General features: G+C 45.0%; 1 protein-coding gene across 1 annotated transcript in view; it reads right to left on the reverse strand.

Annotated features, from left to right (window-relative positions):
- The window catches only part of STBD1 (starch binding domain 1), a 32,198-nt gene extending 16,352 nt beyond the window's left edge, over nucleotides 1-15,846 (reverse strand). Inside the window, exon 1 of the mRNA XM_069626324.1 lies at nucleotides 15,413-15,846. Coding sequence (XP_069482425.1) covers nucleotides 15,413-15,746 — 334 coding nt within the window. The 5' untranslated portion in view covers nucleotides 15,747-15,846. The remainder of the gene's footprint in view (nucleotides 1-15,412) is intronic.
- Nucleotides 15,847-21,510: the final 5,664 nt, after the last annotated feature.

Here is a 21,510-nt window from a genome sequence, read left to right on the forward strand (position 1 = left end):
ACTCCAGCCATTTAAAAAAAAAAAAATCAATGAATTCCTTAACTTGATATGCACAATTCTCATACAGGCATCTATCCTCTAGTTGTGATTGTGTATTATTTCCACAAGATCTGTCTTGTAAAACAGCAATACCTTTGTCCATCTCAGTCGATAGACTTCATAATGTCAAACAGTCACCACTAGTTATTTTGCAAATATCGTGTCATTCTAACAAACATTTCCAGAAAGGAACGCTGTTAGGAAAAAACTGCTAATATTGTAATGCAATTGTCAAATCTTTCAAAGAAAGGTTTACATTTCATAATCAATTTCTTCCTGAAACCAGATATTAGAATATTTTGCAACAAATGGTATACCATTTAGTAATACTGTTGAATAGAAGTCAACCCTGCTTTGTTGTAATAGGTGTAATATCTATTGCTTCATCATTCAGTTCCTCTTGGTCAAGACTAGAGATGTCAGAAGACGTACTGCTCAATTCTTTAGATAATGAAGTGTGGGCCAGGCAGGCAATGTCGAGTCCACCTGGCTCAAATGTTTGGCAGGTCAAGCAAGGAAAGCAGAGCTTCAGTAGCAAGCTGGCTCAGCCAACAAAGCAGCCCAGTTCAATGAGCATCAACAGCATGACTCAAAGAAGCTTTAGGCAGGCAATGTTCGAACTGGTGTAGCTCGAAGTTTAGCGTCAAAGGAGCTCCTTGAACAGTGCAGCTCAGTTCAGAGCACGCTGCAGCTCAAACTTGCAGAAGGAGCAAAGGCAAGTCCTTCACCAGGTTCCTGAGGAAAGCTGTCCATCTTCTACCCTTCCCAACAAGGAGCATTGCCAGGCCACCTTTAGGCCTCGTCATCGCAGGAAGAATGTGGGTACTAGTCTCCAGCAGCAGATAGGCTTTACTGCCAGATAGGCACGTCCATCATGTCCCCCTGATGCAGTTTGGGTGAGGGTATGCACCCTGGGCGTGGTTATGCACCCTCATCGGAGTCCCCCCCCCCAACCCAGTCTTCACCCAAGAGATGCACACTTTAGGCAGGACCACCCCCCCCTTCCCAAGAGGGTAGTGAAATGCTCTGCAGTTTGTTCAAAGATGGTCAATTCACTGAAAGGGGGGGGGCTTAGTCACGCTGACAGAGGATGGGTCCATTCCAAGCCTTCTGTAATGAGGCGATTCTTGCTGATGTAACAAGTGTTATTTCTCGTCAGGTCAACTCCCAGAGTGCCTTGCCTGGAGGAAGTTGGGCCTGGCAAATCCAAGTAGACTGTTTTCTAGAGCAGTGTAAAGGTTCTCTGAGCTACAATGTCCTCCCACACCCCGATCCATTGTTCCTCAAATAACTCCAGTAATTACCCTGGTGTGGCTTCCCAATTATGTTGCAGAGTCCCCATTGAAACTTCTATCCCTGGAGGTATGTTCTGTTCTCCAGGGAAAGCGGACTGCTTTCCCTGGAGAACAAAAGGCTTCCTTACCAAACCACCATCTATTGGGGGACACTCCATAGGGAAGACCCAATACAGAAATGGTTCGGCAAGTGTTAGAACCACATGCAGTACCATTTGGGAACACTACATGCAATTAAGACTACAAGTGTCAGTACAATTTAACCTTTGGTACAAGCCTGTACTACAGTTTGGTAGCAGTGGCTGAGCAGCCCGACTTATCTCAAGATTTGAGTGAGCAATAGAACAAGTTACACAAAGGACCAACAAATACAGTGGTTCAAACAAACACTTACTCAAAGTTCCTTGGTTAAAGAATATACATTCACACAATCAATTTGAACACATTACACTAGCAAGAGCAGCTCAATATCATACCAATATACCACAAATACACAACCAATACGTTACTGAGCAAGTTCAGCTCCCCTGAAGTGGGAGCAAAATGTCACTTCAGATACTATAAGAGAAAAAAAGATACGGCTATAAGAATCAGTAGCACAAATACTTTCATAGTCAGGGCAAAGAGTTTCAGTTAACTACAACCAGCAATTCAGTTCATAGGCCTGGGCCAAAGTGGATGGAGTATTTGTACAGGATAGCACAGTTCTGGTAGTAAACAGTTAAGTATTTGCCATGGATCTCAGAAGAATTTGGTCAGATGAAAAAGGGAAGGGCAAGCCTTCGAAGTCGGGAAAGTTTGACAAACTTTCACCGTGGCCGAGAAGATTTCCGGACCACGTTTGCACAGTACCTTTGAAGTGAAGAAGAGCTGTAGCTGAGGCAGTTCAAGCAGATCTCGCTGTTGCTGAGCTTAAGTAGTGGGGACAAGGACGACGTTGGGAGGTTCATGCACTACCCAGGGAAGAGGCCACAAGCTTGGCAAAAAGTTGGTTTAAGGTGCAAGGGCCTAAAACCACAAGCTGGTATCCTTCCCACTGGCTATCTGGTTTTCCACAGCACTCTGCAGAAAATGTCCAGGCGGCTTACGAGTTGGTTGTTCCCACCAAACTCAAGGGAAGTTAACCGTGAAGGGCTTCTCAGTCGATGGAGTTTCAGGCGATTCGGACCTGCAGCAGGGCTTCACCAGTCGTCCAGGAGTTGCAGTAGTCCTCTTCCTTCAGCTTGTCTTCGTTTCTTTTGTTCCAGTGGTCGACTCTGCTTTCCAAGTCCCAGAGACCTGCTTTTAAAGCATTTCCCCCCCCCCATTAATTCCAGCCTGGCTTTCACTCACACAACAGGGTGTCTGTCCTTGCCAGACAGCCAGCTGGCCAATCACGCTAGAGTGCATTCAGGTCCCCTAGGAGACTAAGCACAGGGAGTTTGGGCACCTCCCTCACATCCTGTCCATCCCAGACACTCAGGCGCCAGAGGGCTTCAGTACTGAAGCCAGCCAAAAGCCAACGAACAAAGGGACCAAACCTGCTTTGGCACGCAGAGAAAAACACAAGGACCTTTCCTAAAAGAAATGATGAAAAAAGTTGACTGGAGTGTTTTTTTACAGATAGGTCTTGGGCGTCATATTGAAAAACATGGCTGACCCGATTTTTAGCTACCATTGTTCGTAGTTGGGGACCACCAGCCATTTTTAGATGAGTTTTTTGACTCTGGGGATGCTAGGCAACCCCTCCAGCACTCTAGAAAGATAGTGTGTGCTGGGTCTGTAAATTTAAAGAGACTAGTAAATTCAATTTAACTTTACATGCTCTGGAAGACAGTAAGTCCCAGAGAAGGTATTTAAACTGGAAAGTCTGAAAGACATCCCTGTGTCACTGCACTGAAGGTGCTGTGGGACGCAGAAAAAGATGCCTATGGAACTCCATAACCAACACAAAACATCAAAATACATGGAAGAGTGGGAAGAACAAGGCTCACTCTTCTCAGGTTAAAAAAAAAAAAAAAAAAAATCTAGAAATCCAGCAAAGTTGCTGGGGGTCTCAAGAGGTAAGGGAAATTAGCACATTCTTGATAATTCTCCCTAACACAACTGCAGGTCACATTACAAACCAAATGGGTAACAAAGGACACTAGATGGGTCTGGCAATTCTAACTGCATTTCACCATATGCCACTATATCCAACCAGATATAGATGTATATGGAACCAAGGTACTGCCTCTAGACATGTGCATGTCCAGTTAATGTATTATGAACATGGGTGCCAACACATAGGCAGCCCCCGATTCCAGCAAGCAGTTTGTACGGCATGCGTTACTCTGCAGCAACTATGTTGCCAATTCAGAATGCAACTGCTAGCGTGTCAGACAGAGCCGAGCATACAGGTGCGCCCTCTATACTTCAGCATAGAGCGCTGTAAAAGCTACAAGTGCTACTGATACTGGATTTGAAGTCATTGCTTGGTCTCTAGTTTATATGCGGAATATAATCAAAACCTAGCAAATTCAATGAGCAGATACATGGCTGGTCTATGTTTTTGTATGGAAAAAAGCATCAATAAACTGCAAAATTAATAAGAATCACACATGTCACACAAAGGTTCAACAAGATCCTTCAAGTGTACACTTGCACTTATATATTTCTGTGAGTAGTCCTGGTCTTGCAAGGGGAAGGCGATATCCCTCCTTGTAAAGGCTACTAAAACAAACTAAACCACCTATCCTCCTATGCACCCCATTTGAAATGCTTACGAAAAAGGATCTCAAAACCTCAAAAATCTGTTCAATCTTTATATGAACAGCCCAAACGGATCTGGGCAATTACTACAATTGATATTCTCCGTCAATGAATTGTCATCTCACAAATTAACGGTTGCTTTAGCCCAAGGCGTATTCACTTGAAGAGGACATCAATTGTTGCCCCTTGCAGCAAGCTTCAGAGGCTAGACAATTATCCTTAACAAAAATATTACTCAAAGAATCAATGTTAAGGAAGATTCCTGTATAAGCAAGACAAGGAGACGGACATCGAAAAAATAGAACTGAAAAAATAATGCAAGCTTAACCTATATTAGTATTAGGGTATTTTAGTTGAACTAGCTTCCATTGTCCCATATACATTTAAAGTCCCAATACATTTCGTTCCCCAAATATTGGAAAACAAAGGTTATATCTGGGCCCATTTGAAACCCTCTCGCCCATTGTGCAATCTCTTTGCTGCATTTGACATTCTTTGAATGTACTGCAGGTCAATAGATTCTTCAAGAATATCAGTTTTAACTAATCACTCGCCGCTATATTCGTCAGGCAATATCCTATTTTGATCCCTGCCGCTATTGAGCATTTAGTGTGGTCAATCTAAACCAAAGATACATTTTCTATTAGTTTCTAGAATGTGCTTGGTAATTCAGATAGCATGGTTGTCCCCTGAACAGTCAAAAGTATCTACCTTACGTTCACAGGTTAACGTATCCGTGTTTGTTGTACATCCCTCATCCTTTCTTGTGCAGTCATACTGCATCACGCTTCTGCAAAGGAAGCGGGCAATGTCTTATCAGTATCTTACCCTAGTCTTATGGCTATGTTTAGGTTTCCAACTCACCTGTTAAACTTTTACACCTGACAATTGTGTGTGCAGTGTTGCGTCAGAAATTAGTGCCATTTTTGAAAGTTGTATAGTATCGCCATTGAAAATTACAAAGCACTAATGATGTATCCATCTTGTGCAGCCGCCATCTTGGATTGGACCATTTCTCTAATAAAATGTATTTTATTTATCTTACAATTCTTGTTCTATATAGCCCTGTACTTTTAAGTTCGTGGGTTGAGCAAATTAGCACCAACATATTAGCAGGTTAAGCGTAAACGGCTGGCCGGATATAGCCTGCATTCATGTCCTCATACTGAATACATTACAATAATGGAAGTTCCAAAACGTGATTGTTATAAACCACCAAAAACGTTAATTGGAATCTTTTATTTATTGCCCACAAAGGCATATATCTCATGATCCGAATTTAGTCCAGAAAAAGCTGTTCTAAAGAAAAAGATTTGGTTTCATGCAGTCAAAGAATTCGTTCTCGGTCTCATCCCCTTTATTCTGTTCCATCTTTTTGATGCCACAGAAACAGATTCCATCTGTATTCTCTTGCTTGTTTTGGGCATGCCAATGTACAGCATGCGTCATTCTGTATCTTCACTGGTCTAGAGTGTTAATGTAGTTTTAGCGGTCTTAGTGCTGCCTATATACACAATTACATATGCACGTGATCGCATACATCACATATGAACTCATTGATTTTCATACGTTGTTAACATCAGACAACACTACTCACAAATGTACAGTAATCGCGCACCATCGAGTGCTCTTAGGCTGGGGACTCCCAAGGAGATGGATGCGTGGAAAATCATTTTGCCAACTCAATATTGCGAATATTCTTTCCGGCTTTTGGATCAAAATTGAGGCCATGTTCACCGACCTCCAGATTTCTTTAAAAAGACTTGTGCATGCGCACCAGATTAGTGCACCATCGAGTGCTGTTAGGCTGGGGGACTTTGCTACGAAGGAGATTGATGCGTGGAAAATAGTTTTGCTAACGTGAGCCATGGCTGGAAGCAACATGGTGGACTATTTGAACTCTCAGACTAAGTATATCAAATCAGGTTATCTTTTTACCTTCTATATTGTGACTGTATCCTTAGCCACTTTTGGATCAAAATTTAGGCCATGCCCACTAATGATAAATTTCTTTAAAGACTTGCGCGCACCAGATGTGTGCACAATTTGAGTGCCGTTAGGCTGTTGGACTTCGGGTGGTCGAGGTGTATCCTTATGTCTGCTCTCCCCCATATTTAATGCTATGTTGAAAACAGTTGCAATCAATGACAGGAAAGGGCCATCTTGTCACCCCGAAGTAGGACATTACCCTGTCAGCAACACCCTACTACATACTTGGTCTCTGGCTAAGAGTGTCCATAAACATGGTGACTTGATTTACAAAGCGTCTTTTCTCCTTACATTGCAAATCAAATAAATTGTTTTGATTAGCAGAAAAACATTTTCTGCTAATCAAATTTTCAAAACGAAATGTATGCCTTGCCAAGAACAGGTTCGATTTGCATTACAGTATGCACACATTGGTAGTTTTTACAAAGGCAGGCAATACAAACCTTGCTAGTCCCCATAGTCGAGTCATGAGCAGAGATTACCAATGCTAAACATGCACCACTTTTGCTTAATGCCAATGTGCTTAAAAGAGTGGATGAGAAAGATTAAGTGCTTATAAGAAAGGATTTGAACAGGTTATAGTGAATAATTGTGAGGAAAGCGGTGTGGGCAGGACATGCCTAGAACTAAAGCTGGACTCCAAAGCTTTACATCTAAATATAAAGCCTGTTGATCTAGTCGTGGTCTTGGGAGTCTCATCCAATTTTCCTCGGCTCCACTGGATTCTGCTAATCCTGTATCCTAGAAATATACCATGTTCTCTCATACTGCTGTCAAACATACCAATTTTGTTTGCAGTATTAGACGATTTTACTACAAATCCAACTGAATTTGGAGTTTTCCAGATGGCTCCAAGCAACTGGATTAATTGGATCTGAATGCCCACAATAATAGGTGTACATATAAGTATTTCCCATTGTGGGACTTCTTCCTTTGTCCCTCTCCATTGGGACTCAGGAAATCTTAAACAGCCCACAGTTCATGAACAGCGTGTCCATCTTGGTATACAATGTGACAAGGGAGCAGAGGAGCATGCCCCAGGGTTTTCTTACTATACAGTTTTGTAACCCCATTTCCAGTCAAGCTTCAAATAAAACTGGTCATGTACACAGGGCGCTTAAAAAAATTAACCACTGTCATTTACCCAAGACTGCTTTTCTCCAAAAAAAAAGCAGTTGCTTTTCAGGCCTGGGGATGAGAGGATTGGTTGCAGACAGTTAATTGGCGCAACCTCTAAAATCGGTAACTCAAATTTGTCTGAAAGAAAGATCACTATCAAGTGTTCAGGAAAGAGACCTAGAAAAACCTTAGTCCGAATAAAATAGATTCCTTCAGCGATTTGCTCGTTTCTCAGTGCAGAGAAACCTTTGTGAATGTGCGTTTTATAAATGCACCCCCTCCCCACAGATGAACATGGACAAGACACTTATCATAATGGTTAAGAGTCCATTAGGCATCGGTTTTAAGCTAGCCTTCAAACTCCTAAGCTCTCTGGAGTGCTCATTGTCTTTTGGGTCGCGTTTCCAGTTGCCCTACAGAAATAAAGTGTGCCTATCCGACGCTGCTTGCAATCTGAGCAAGAGCCTTTGTGGGCTGCTTCCATAGACTGATCCAGAGGGGGGAAAATGTAGTGTGCCAATTTTGTTAATGTAATCTCGGAAAAAGTAATCGGCACCCCATTTATGCACTCACTATGTTTGGACTGATGAATCAAGTTGTTCGTTACGGTTGGCTGCACAAGTACCACTTAATTTCACAAAATCCATGCCAAGGAATAGTCAATGTTAATGCCGAGAAAGTAGAAAATATCATTGCATTTTTTTGTCTACACCAGTCAGGGTGCAATAGGTTTCCAGGAGGCCCACGTCAATCATGAAACGTAAAATGTATAGCCATCCACTGGATTCAAAGTCATTTAAATCAAACATCACCTTTTACCTTAAGGGTAGGTTCTCTGTGCGATTGTGGCAGGGCTGGGGCTTGAGCTTGGCACACCTTTGATGGTTTTGTCAAAGGGAAGTTACTTGTTGATGGATTAAGTGTTGATGTTGCAATAGGCTACACTAAGCACCTAGCCTGAGTCGCCTAATGGCGTCATTGCAACGTATTGCTGCCAGATCTTTAATTGCAAGGGTGTAAAAGCTCTGGCTATTTACCTTGTACTAATATGATGAGAAAGGTAATCTTCTGAAGAAATCCCACTTTCAGGCAGTCCATGCCAGGAGCCTGTTGCAGCACCTGCCATACAGTGGCACAGAGCAGGTTCATGTCACCGGTGCCCGCTTGACAGTCGACATGACAGCCAAAGTCACTGTGGCACAGTGGCGGCATTTAAGATATGCCTCCCTGCTTGAACATATTAGGATTATCCCAGGATGGTGGTGAGGTAAACTACATATGAGCCATGCCAGAGTTAGGGCATGGTGCACCACACTATTCAATCATGGCAGCCACATCCAGTTTGATATCTCATGTGTCTGCTCCTGTGAGCTGGCTCAACTGATGTGTATTCTGGCCAGACAGGCTGATCTTCCCAAGTGACAGGACAGGAACCTGTATGTCCATGCCTCCTCTGATCTGAGGTGGGCGATGCCCTCCTCCACAGAGGGCCACTCAACAGGAAGCTGTACTGAGCCCAGGAATCGGAGAAGCACACCAATTAAAAGGGATTCATCCAGGGTGCGCATACCAAGGGGATCTTTTGAGAAGGGGGTGAGGAATGTATGTGATGAGAGAGGGCTCTGTACAGTTAAACATTCCACCCATCGTTTCTCTGCTCCTCCTTCCGCTTCCTCTTACAGAAACTTTGGGTACGACTTCCTATGGCAATGTACACTTCTTTCAAGAACAGGGATTAGAGACCAAAAGGCCATCTTTAGTCCAATCGCCTGTGGGCTTTGCCTTTAAAAGAGGGGATTTCATACCACTTTGAATGATCTTTTGGACTAACCATTCAAGAACATTATTGGGCCTCTGTTGGGCGAGTTGATCTTTCCAAAGTCCTCATCCAGTGAGGTGAAGGTCAGGTGTCCAAGGCTGAAGCAAGCTCTGTCTCAACCCCCCGCCCCTCACACACATCCCCCACATGGACCATTCAGGATGTGTGACTGGGATAAATACCTGCCTCTCTGCCAGACACAATGGTACCCTGGACCTCACTGTTGTAAAGTTCTAGAACCCCCTAGTGCTTGGGAGTATAAGAACCCATCATTGAGCCCCTGGCTTGCGACTCACAGCAACCAGGACCAAGTCAGCCAGGAATCCTTCGTTCCCAGTCAAACTACGTTGAACCATGATTTGATTCTAACTGCAACTTCTGCCTCAACAGGGCTAGAAACCGGCTCACTGCCTGAGCCAAGCAGCTGCTGCCCTTTTGACCCAACGTGTTTGCACTGGTCGAGCCACTTCAACGCTGCCTCCCTGAGCTAGTCACCTGCCCGAATCAAGCTGCTCCTTGCTAGCTCTCTCAAACCAAACTGACTTCCTCCTGGCTGTTACCAAATGATATTCCTGTTCGACCTGCATCTTACTGAATTGCATATTGTGATAAGGTTTCAAACCCATACTGGACCTTGATTCAAGCGTCACCGTACCCAGCAGATACACCAGTGTAGTCTGTAACTGGTTGGACTTCAAACCAACCCATTACACATTCAGATCGGCATCCCTCAAGTGCAGACTTTCGAACTTGAGCACCCCCCTATTCAACCCGACACCAACTCTACACTTTGTAGAACTACAATGCACATCCATCAAACCTGACCCACTTGCACATCAGCTTGAAACCTGGTGCGACACGGTCGAACCACCAAGAACTGCAAAAAATGTACTATTGGCTATTAACTGCCCCCTTTGCTACAATTCTTGGCCCTAGAGACTAGTGAAGTCCAATTCCATTTTGCATCCAATAAACTATCTTTTTTTACAGACCCCCGATTACACACGACCAATTCATTATTGAGTGCAGCATTGTGCTATCTTTGCTTAGTCAGTTTTTTCATCAGGGGTGGGTTTGGTGTAGTTTTTCCATTTAGTTATTTTGCAGATGGTGTGTTTTATTAAAGTATATATATTTTTAAAGATCCTTGATGGGACATTCCCTTTATTTTGGACCGATATGCTTTGCTGTTTAAGTTGCTACTGGACAAAATTCACAATTCCCTTCAGCCCGCGTCACCACAAAAGGCAAAGGGATATATCTCTAAACTGTGCCCGTTTTACCTTTATACTTCTGTTGGTTCTCGGTTTGTACCAGTTGGACAAATGAGTGGACATTTTAGCCTCTACTCATCCATGACAAATGAGTGGACATTTTATCCTCTACTCATCCATGTAATTCTGCAGTGCAGAATCCAAAGTCACAAACTGATACCCATTTTTAATAAGGAAGTTGTGTTAAAAGTCACTTGCCTACGATCATACATAGGTCTATAACACGTGGATGCTGACAGTTTGGGCTTGTTCACGTCATGTGTGCAATATGCAGGCAAATGCAAATGAAAATTGTCAACGGCATATTCAGAAAGAAAATTAGAACGGTCAAAAAAGGAGAAGAAACCATTACACCAGAAACCCCTCCTTAGTCTTCAGAAAATAAGCATCAACAATCGTGACTAATAATGCAGGCAAACCAGTATGTTCCATCTAAGTGATATTCTAACACCTGCATGGCCAGGCAAGCCTAAGGGGACAAGAAGTCAACTGATTCCAACATTAGAAATTGAATTTCTAGCCTTTAAACCTGGCTGAATGATGGCCGCAGGAAGAACAGAGGGGAAGTGCAAACGACACCAATCTCCTTTCTTCCGATAAATATGCCTGCTCAGCACAAACTACAAAACCTATTTAGTAGAGACGCTCAATGCGCATGGATATCTTAATCCCAGGAGTTCACAGAACACCATGACTGGCCAACCCCCTCCCAGGCTATATGCAATCGAGGGCTTCCACCCTTGAAACTTCTGCATTTTCTCATTTAACAAAAGAATAAGAAATCCGATGTTTAGTCAGTTCCTAGAGCCTCTTTGAAAGTCAACCTTTAGATTGCAAACTGATATCTGCAGGGTGTATATGTTTATCAAGTTGCACTGGTGTTCTTTCTGCAAAGAAAGTCGCGCTGTGATTTTCCCATACCCCTCTTCTTGTGATAATCAGGCATGCTTGAAGAAAAATACATGTATCCCTTATCTGTAAACAGAGCAAGAACTATTTAGCATGCTATAAGGCGACAACCTTAAAATAAATCACCCTCCCTTAGAATATAGTTATCAAAACTGATCTAGCAACAAAAAAAAAAAGGTTACTAAGCCCATAGGGTTGGAGGGGTTGACCTTTTTGAGGACAAGGCTATAAAGCTAGTGGTCTTCAAACTCTGGCCAGAGGATGTCTGGGGACGCAGCGCTACGGGCGAGTATGCTCATCCTGAATTCCCATAGGAAGTCATTTTAGGCTCCACCCACTCCTGCAGCTATGTTTAAAAGGAAGCATCTATAAGAGCATGCATAATGATCCCAAATACTATCTCCTACTGGCAATGCTGGATATCCCCAGCAAAATGTTTTGCAATATTCATATTAAAGAAATAAGGCTATGAGCGCAGAGTAAACCACTATTGCCCTAATCCAACGGGATTTCACCTGGGCTACAGCACTTGCATAACATCTGGACAGCCCAACTGGTAATTAGAAACAATCACAACATGGCTCAATCTACATTATCTATGGCGTTCACCGATTACTCAGCCGCCACCAACATTGTCAATATTTATTGGGCATTTACAATACACCTATACAGCAAATGGTGTTTCAAGGCACAACAAGACAAAAGGGGGTTAGGGAGGAAGAAAAACAAAAATTCCTACTAGGCCTTGTGTCATTCAGATCATGAAAGTGCTGAGGTCCAAATGAGAAGGATCTCAGTCTTACTGGCATTAAGGCAGAGATTGTTAGCAGCACACCAAAGCTGAATAGCAGTCAAACAGTCGAGAATAGCAGTGAGACAGTCGAGGGGAAGAAGCAGAGGCAGTGGAGGAAGCTTGAAGGAGAGCTGAATCCACATAACACTGGAAGTGAGGAGAGATGGCAGAGGTGAAATGGGCTAGAGGGGCAAGGTAGATGTGAAGAGGCATGGTGAGAGGATAGAGCCCCAAGGGACACCGCAGGTGGAGAGTGTGACAGAGAAATGGCCCAAATTGAACCTGCGATGGTCGGTCAGAGAGGAAGCAGGTGAACCAGTCCATTGTCAGGTCCGTGATGCCAAGGGTATCACGAGGCCAATTTATAACTGGTGGCAAGATTGACCAATTTATAACTGGTGGCATGATTGACTGTGTCAAAGGTCAAGAAGAATGAGAAGTGAAGAGTTGGAGTCGAGGTTTGAAAGCAAGTCTTCACAGGTGTTTAGGAGTGCAGTTTCCATGCATCTGGCTACTCCGAAGCCAGGCTGGTGGTCGTGAAGGCAACCAACAGATTCAGTATGGTGGATCAGCTGGCAGATGGCCAGCTTCTCCAAAGAGTTTGCCCAAAAAGGGGCGAATGGACAAACAGCAGAAGTTAGACAGGCATGAGGTCGGCCGAAGGCTTTTTGAGGAGAAGGTGCACAAGTGAGTTCTTAAGGAGGGCACTATTATGGCAGAAGTGGGGGAAATGGGGATTAACAGAATATTGACTTATCATAACAGTTGTATAGCAATACCTCAGTTAGCAATCGACTAAATATGGGTGAGTTATTAGTGGACACAGGGTTGAAGCTGGAGTGCATGCTAGCAACCAGGGCCGGTCTTAGGGCAGGCATGCCCCCCAGGCGCCATTAGACCCCTGGTACACCAGCTTGGGGGTGGGGGGGTGGGAGGGAGTCTTTCAAGTGCTTCCCTGAACTTGCTTGGTTGGAGAAGGAGTGGCAGGTGCCATTTTGTTACTAAATGCGCCCATGGCTAGAGGGGCACAACAATGGGGTGATTATGCTTTGCATCAGCACCCTATTCACATGATTACCTCCTTGCTCTGACAGGGAAGCAAGGAGGTTTGCATTGGAATAGGGCACTCATGCATGAGCGTCCTATTCCAGTGATTAGCTAGCAAGGAGGTGAAAAAAATGTGGCTCACCCTGTCCCACCCACCACCTGTTGACCAGGGACGCCAGTCTGCCAAGGGCATGTTGCCGCTAAGGCCGGCCCTTCTAGCACCCCTTCTATTTAATCTACATATCGCCAATTTAGATCGGGGCACTTACCCCAGCTGACAGATCAAGGATTAATTTTAAAGTGCATCATGGCAAGACCCAAAAATATGAGTTGCGGTAAAACAAATGAAAAAAACAAACTGGGTCTGGATCTTTGATGGATGCATACTTCAGCAAGTGGAGAAGTGCCACCCTGGGAACTTTGCTGACCTTCCTGAGAAAGCATGCAACTGTTAAAAACACCACAAATAAATAAAGGGGGTGTCCCGAAAGAAGAAGACTCCCACTAGTAGCGAGTTAGCGGGCTGTCACCCTCGAGTGTTTTATTGCGGAGTAGTTACGCGTCCTTGTACTTTCCTGCCCTACAGCAATGCAGTCACAGTTGGAATGATGTCATGGGTCACTGAGTGAAATGAAGAGCCGACTTGACCTTTACTTTAAATACACCGCCTCGGTGAGTGTAGGAAACGGACCCTTTACCAGGAATTCCCTAAATGGAGGCCCTCGAGAATTCCAAAAATGAGGCTCGGACGGACCTATAACGAAGTCACTCGAGAGTTGCGCAGGGGACTGTTGGCCAACTCCTGAGAAGCATTTGAACTGCCATTCCACTATCAGTTGGCTAACTCATGCACAGCTGATGGAACGGTTGACCAAGGGCGAGGAAACGCATTGTATTTGCACATTGCGGTCACAATGTAGCAATATCACGCGCTGTCTGCACTCGGGAGGTTAGGTATGATGTGTGCTCCTCTGACTGGATGCGTGCTGCGTGGACATGAACCCTCAGAGGAACGTGTGACAGGGGCGGTCGCCAACAGCCTCCAGAGTAAATAGCGCTATCTCACTCGCCGTGCCACAGGGCACCCGGGCATAGGTAAACCCAGCCAGTAGATTAACAAAAAACAACTTAACCATCCACCCACCGGCACCCCGCCCGAGAAACTAACCTAAGCTAAAAATAAAACCAGGTTACACAGTTTATGGCGGCTGGCTGATGGCTTCCAACATGTAAACACGCCGAAAGAAGTTCGCGAACGCTGGCCCTCTGACAGGGCTGAGAGGCTTTGGCAAGCCCGAGTTTGGTTCCTGATTTGAGGCTGCAGGGATCATGCGCCATGCCCTCTACCCACCGACTGTAACCCAATCAGTGTAAGAAACGACAACACATCAAGCAGAGCGGCCCATGAAATGCCCGGGGTGGACTCGGTGTGCACGGCGATCGCCTCAACCTGCAACTAGCAAAAGAAAAAAAGGAACGCGCCGTGTTACATTCATTTCCAAAATTGGGAAACTGCTGCAAGCACAGCGCACTGATATATGAGGCTGGCCTTGCCCCCCCCCAAACGATATCCACCCGCATCATAGAACAAACACGGTCTAAGAAAGCCAACAGTTTCGGATTCGTACACACATGAGAGGGGCATTTGCCAGGCACTCCCAAAACGTACTACCTAGCCATGAAATGTAAAGAGCTCCACCATACGTGATGACATCATATGATGGCAGTGGCTGGCAAATGCCTACCCCTACCTTCACAAAAGTCGAAACGGGTGGCTTCGTTAATGCTCGTTTTTAAACAGGACTTCGGTGCAAGGAATAGAAATAATAAATAGGGTGGGTGATGAATGCAGATGGTGAAGACATTTGTATTGCACCACTAGTGCAGCTAGGACAACTGCAAGTACGCCATTAACTCCGCGGACCAATTATAAAACAGTAGCTCCCAAATATCACAGGAGAATGTGTTTGGGCGGGTAATGACTGGAAACGGGCACTGGGATTAGCATGGCAGTCAATAGGAGAATAAATAACCCCACACCCACATGTGTCCCTCCTTAAACGCCATCTCCTCCCTAGAGGTAAAAAAATAAAAATAAAAGTGTATGGATCCCATGAAGTTATTTTAAACGAGGCTCTAGGCTACCGGTTCGCCGTATTAAAAGTGCGCAACAACCTGCAATGCCAATATGCCATCTTACTTCAGTCACGCCCGTAATGAGGGCTCAGGGAACATTCCAGTCGTGCATCCACGCGCTCGGCCACCATGCAGGTGACCTACATACGCGCTCCTAAAGGCTGGCCTGAGAAGGGCCAATAAGACCAGAACGAGACCCCCCAGCCCCACGGTACTCTTTCTATTGGGGTTCATGGATGGACCGCCCGCCAGCTCTAGTTACCTGCTTCGTCTGCTTGCCTGTGGGACTGCAAGGGGGCCGCCTCACCTGCAGTCATCTTCTCCTCCGGCCCCCCCTCTACTCCGGAACCGTTGTGACTGGGACCCTGATCGCCCGCCTCCACTTTTTCAGAGACTGGGAGGGTCTCTGACCCAGCAGGGACCCCCGCCTCCTTGTCCTCGCCCTCCCCAGAGCCTCCGAACCAGAACCAGGCGAAGATGGCAGCCAGCAGCCCCAGTACCAGCGCCGACCACATACTTCCCACCGCCTCGGCCAGGACGCCCTTGCCCCCGGCGGGGGAGCTTGGAGGCTGTGCCTGGGGGTCCCCGCCTGCCATGACCGCACTAAGTGACCCGAATCGCACTTCAGACGCTGCCTGGAACAGCGTCCTTCTCCCCGCCCGCACTTTATGGACTGCTGGGACTGGGCGGGGCGCCCGCTGTCACTCCCCTGCCCGCCTTATTACACGAACGCAGTTAAAGAAGACACGCTGCCAAAATGAATTGAGTGAGCCTTAAAACCAAACTATTACGTGAATAAGCATTTCGATTCCGAAATATTTGATGGTAAGGGTGTAACATTTTCCCAACGCCGTAATGCGATTTTGTACAATGAAAGCGGGTGTCCACCTCACCCAGTGCCAATGCTTGTTTTTAACAATGCTTTAGTGAAGGACACGCACAGTGTTTATAAATCGAGTGTCTGAAGGCATACTTGGATTAGAGATTTTTTTATTATACCAGTAGCGAGTTTGTAGCGTCAATTAAGTCATTAACTCTCAGATGACTGTTTTAAAAAGCACACGTTTGATGGTAAGGCTTGATTAAAGCGAGCTGAAAGAGTTCCCATGAGGAGGTGTTTTGGGCATGGAGGGGCAGGAACTCGGTGTACATGGCCCTAGGGATTAGCATGGCCATGGGCAGTCAATGGGTGGGCAAATAACCAAGCAACACCTTCAAGCTTTGTGTCCCTCCTTATATACCGTTTCTCCCTAACCTCAAGTAAAGAAACATTTAGTGGGTTGGGGGAGGAGGACAGGGGCAAAACCCCTAGACACAAAGAATTTGTGGGAGGTGGTGGAAGGATTGTAGAAGATTTGTTCAGACAATAATGAGGTTTTGATTTTCAGGAAAGTCTTCCTATTTGCATTTTATGAGGCATTTAGCATCGGGGAATTAGTGCTAAGTAACAATATTGACTTTGGTGCGCTTGTTGAGGGAGAAGGTCAAGGTAACAGATAGGATGGTGAGGATCTGGTTACATACATCTAAAACTGACCAGAAAGGGAAGAGAATAAGGCTATTATTGGAACAGGCTCACGGCCCGGGCATGTGTCTGGTATGGGCAGTAACAGAGATTTGGGGAGTGAGACCCAGCAAGAAGAGGCTCCATTGAGATTGTAGCAGGATTAATCATTGATGTCCCTTTTTCAGTTCAGGCGAGTATTTTAGAAAGTCATTTTGCACATCATGGGAAAGGACCTAGTGGCGCTGTGGTGTAAATTACTGCAAGAGGAGCTTCTGGCAGAGCTTGCCTGGACGGTGAGGTTTTGTCCAGAGACGATCATGTACATGGTCGGACTGCGCCATACAATTGTCAGGGGCACCAAGAAAAAAGTGGCCATTAATTCCTATTGTGCCACTGTTTGAATAGTAACCAAGGGGGAGTTTCTTGACGAAATGTGTTGCAAATTGTGCAATTTAAAGAATTTTTATTGAGCAACACTGGTCAAAACGATTAGCCGCATAATGAAGTAACTCATCAAACCTGCCCACATTGGCCAAAAAAGGGGCCCACTTTGACCCAAAAAACTGGGCCAGAGCAGCATTTTGCATTTTTGATTTGGCGTTGGGCCTTTTGCCCTATAGGCCAGTCCAAGCCTGTTTGTGTATGGCTTTTCTTTTATTTCCCAATATCATCCTCAGAAGTTCCTTTTCTCTGCATGCCAACTTGTCCTTTCTGTTCCTTGCCCACATGTGCACCTTCTCCGCTTCAGTCTTTTCAATTATTAGCTCCCAAACTTGGGAATTCCTTTCCTCGGGATATCCGTCTCTGTTCCAATGTAGTCGTTTAAAAAAATAAACGCTCAACCTCCATCTATCACGAAATACATTTTCTCACAATGTTTTTTTCTTAATTTATGGCTGTGCAGTAACTTTCCTTCATTTATTGGTTCAAGTGTTTTGTCATTTACTATTTTTGTACCATTTGGAACATTTACAGCACCTTGGATAAAGGCATTATATATGTGGAATGAGTGCAGAAAATGTGAGCTGTGAGAAAACTGATGGTGTCTCACCCGCTAGTCCCTGGGGATCTGTCAGCAAGGTGGCCAGGACACAACCAATGCTTTTGGATCCAGTTCTTGGGGGTGAATGAGTGCGGGAGGATCACCTGGGTGAGGAGTCTTTGGGGAGTCGGAGTGAGACGCCGGATTGCGAGGTGTGGTATCCCCATCCCTGTAACACCTCTACCCCCATCCTACCAGGTAGGATACTTGGGAGCTCAACCACTCCCCCTTTCACAACACAAACACCTTCTCACAGATAGCTTGCTATGAGAGAAAACTGACTAACACCCGAGCTGTATACCTGACATGTCCCAATACAATGGTCAGGCAGGTTCAGGCAATTACTGACGATCACACACAGCTGGCTCCCATTACACTTCCTTACACAGATAAAAGGCAGAGCACGAGAGCACACTATGAGTGAGGCAAAGCACACAAGGAGACAGCAGTTCCAAGATGGCAGTTTAACACAAGGAGAAAGACGGTGAAACAGACGGGAATTGCGAGGAGGGAAGTCCCCTTTATCTCTCTGACAAGGAACTGTTACTTTCATGAAACCTCAGGTATAGAATGTGGAGGACCAAGAAGCTCAGCTGAAGAATCCTGATTGTGGGTCGGAGATACCCAGTGCCCTCCCGCGTTGATAGTCAAGGCGGGGAGAGTCACCTGCTACTGTGGTAATTTCCTTGGTTCCCACACCAAAGCAGCACCAGTAAAATCAATACAACCGGTGAGTTGACGTAGCAGATAGCAGACTGGCCTGTGTTGAATCCAAGGTTGCAAGCGGCACGCAACATTGTATGGTGAGCGATGAAGCAAACAATGTATGAAACTTATTGAATGTCACAATACTTCATTGAAGACAAGCGCCAAATTCTTTTTACATTTCACTATTCATTTTCATAGAGTAGTGCCCTTTGTGATGACACGTATTTCGGCCTTTGGCCTTTTTCAAATCAGGTCATTGTCATTTAGTCCATTGGTCTTTTAGTGATTCGATTCACTTTGATGAGATAAAGGGTTAAATCCCTAATTCGTTGAAACTGCTCTGTCTTACACGTTGGCTCTCTTCGCGCGTAAGACACAGCAGTTTGAACGAACTAGGGATTTAACCCTTTATCTCATCAAAGTGAATCAAATCACTAAAAGACCAATGGACTAAATGACAATACCCTGCTTTGAAAAAAAACAGAGGCATAAACATGCGTCATCACAAAAGGCTTTTTAGCTTTTTTACTGCCATACTTCAGGAAGACGCGACAACCGGATTATTTACAACACTGTGACTGGAAGGTCACCGAGCAATAACAGTAAAGCATAAAAACGCTCTCCTGCCTTTTTAAATACACAATGTATGAAACGTATGTGAAAACCAAAGCAAGTAAATTTGAACAACAGATGAGTGAGTGAACTTTGAAACCAAAATACAATACCTTTTGACAGAGTGGCCCGGCACTGTGTGCGTGCTCATTCGAAGGTCTCTGTACGGTATCCAACTGCGAGGTGACAAAAGCGAAAGAATGCAAAAGGATTCCGAATCCAAGTGGCCCTGCAATGGTCAAGCAAAATCCTGTGCACAATCAAAAGTTATGAAAGTTGATGCAGTAAAGAAAATTGATGACAAAGTAGATTAAGATTGGTCTGAGCCCAGCAGAGGGAGACTGATTGAACACTGTGTTAACTTTGTGTTGAAACGGATCTGAGGGGGATCGGGGAAGCGTTGGAAAAGCAATTTCGTATTAAAGTGAATTAATATTGATCCGAGCCCGGCGGAGGGAGACTGATTGAACATTTTGTTAACATGGTGTTGAAACAGATCTGAGCCCTGCAAGGGGCATCCGGGGTAAACTGTGAATCACCTGAGAAATTGGATACATATAAGTTCCATGAAAATTGTGTTAAGAGGGATCTGAGCCTGCCTGAGGGGGGTCCGAGGTGAATGATATACTATGATATGATATTTTATTTATATCGCACTCGTACACAGGTGTTTCAGAGCGCAGCCAGGCGAAGGGAGGGGTAGAGGGGAAAAACAAAAAAACGATCTTACTAGGCCCAGTGACATTGAGAACGAGCAAGTGCATAGGGGAGGAGAAAAGGGGGAAAGTGCATGGGAGGGGGAGGAATTGGAAAGTGCAGAGCATAGGAGAGAACAAAATAAATAATAAGTCAAATAAATTAAATAAAGGTAATAAACAGTGGTAGTGCACCCGGTAGGTGGCAAAGTGCTAGGTTAGTCACATAGGGTGTATCTGATAAGTGCAGAAGAAGAGTAGGTGGGGGACTGTATGTGTACAGATACATGCCCCAGTGCAAGAGGTGGCCTGGAGGCAGTGCAGGAGGGTGGCAGGGTGAGCAGGTACCTGGGCCCGAAGGACAGGGTGTGGCCAGGTGCACAGTGCAGAGAGAGAAAAACAGATCAGCAGGGGAGAAGCGGGGCAAAGGCAGAAGCAAAGAGGAAGGTCTTGAGGAGCTTTCAGAACCATAGATGGTTCTCCTCAAGTTTCAAGGTGGCAGGGAGGCAGTTCCAAAGGGAGGCCCCAGCCAAAGACAGAGATCTACCCCCAGCTTGTTTCTTTGAAAAACGACTGACCCTGAGGGAGTTAGAGGTAGAGGAGCGAAGGGCTCGAGAGGTAAGGTATTTACAGAGGGATAGTCGAAGGTATTTTGGGCCCAGGCCCCAGAAAGCCTTGTGGACAATGCAGAGGGTTTTAAATGTAATCCTTGCATCCACTGGCTAGTGAATCGTGAATAGTCAATCTGCTGTGAAATTGAGTGTGTGTGAAATCCCAAAGAGGAAGATTTCTTTCTATTGTGGTTGGAAATCAAAACACAAATAAATACAAAAAGAAATATTAAAAAAAGAGGAAAGGAACGTATTATTTGTTTGTCGCATCAGGCCTTTTTAGAGAAGAGACTTTGAAAAGCAAATAGACTTGGGCACGGAAGGCCCTGATGCTAAGCTAATGTTTGATGTTTGTGCCGCCTTATCCCATGCTGAAAATGTAGGGAAGGGAGACCAATGGCCTGAATATCCTGACATATCATTTCTTGAACACTTCTTTCTTTTACATAGCCTTGTTTTCCACACTAGAGGTAAGGATTGGCAATTTATTAGAACAGGCCCTTTTATTTTGCAAATACACCACTAGGACTGCGTTATTATTATTGGAGGGTCGTAGCTTGCTCCCATCGTTAGATTTAAGATTAGATAGGTGTTTTTCAAACCCTTTTATAAGTTCAATAAACACCCTTAAACTGTGGTTCTTGTGTTTGTCTTACTATTGTCTTACTATTGATACCATGCCTTCCTTACAGAGCACAGTTACTCTGGTCAAATTGTCTGCAAACATGACACTTGGAAATATCATTGCTGCAGCACAGTCAATGAATCGTGGGATTGCTCTTGCTTGAGTAATCTGTGCATTTTCTCTTTCCCTTGCTTCAGCCTGGGAGCCTCGGGTAGGCAAGCGAGGGACTTCAAAAAACCCAAATAAGCTGAAGCGCGCAGACCGAGTGCAGCGAGTGTGAGCACAGTTATGCAGTTGGGCCTGCGGCGGTGACCCCTGAATCTAAAGCACCCTTTTGCCCTCAGATCCTCACACCAGACAAAAACAATCTCCTGACTGAGCAATTGATAATTAAGGGCGCCTATTCCGGCTCTCGAAGGTTTCGGCTCCTGTCAGAAAAAAAAGAAAACAGACTGGAATGAGTGAACGGTGAGCAAGTATTGCAATACATTTATTCCTACACTGGCTGGCTACACTGTGTCTCATGAATTGAAAGCAATTGAACCTGTAACAATCCAGCC

The sequence above is a fragment of the Ambystoma mexicanum genome, chromosome 6p (assembly GCF_040938575.1).
Source record: "Ambystoma mexicanum isolate Mex_15411 chromosome 6p, UKY_AmexF1_1, whole genome shotgun sequence".
In the NCBI taxonomy this organism is placed as follows: Eukaryota; Metazoa; Chordata; class Amphibia; order Caudata; family Ambystomatidae; genus Ambystoma; species Ambystoma mexicanum.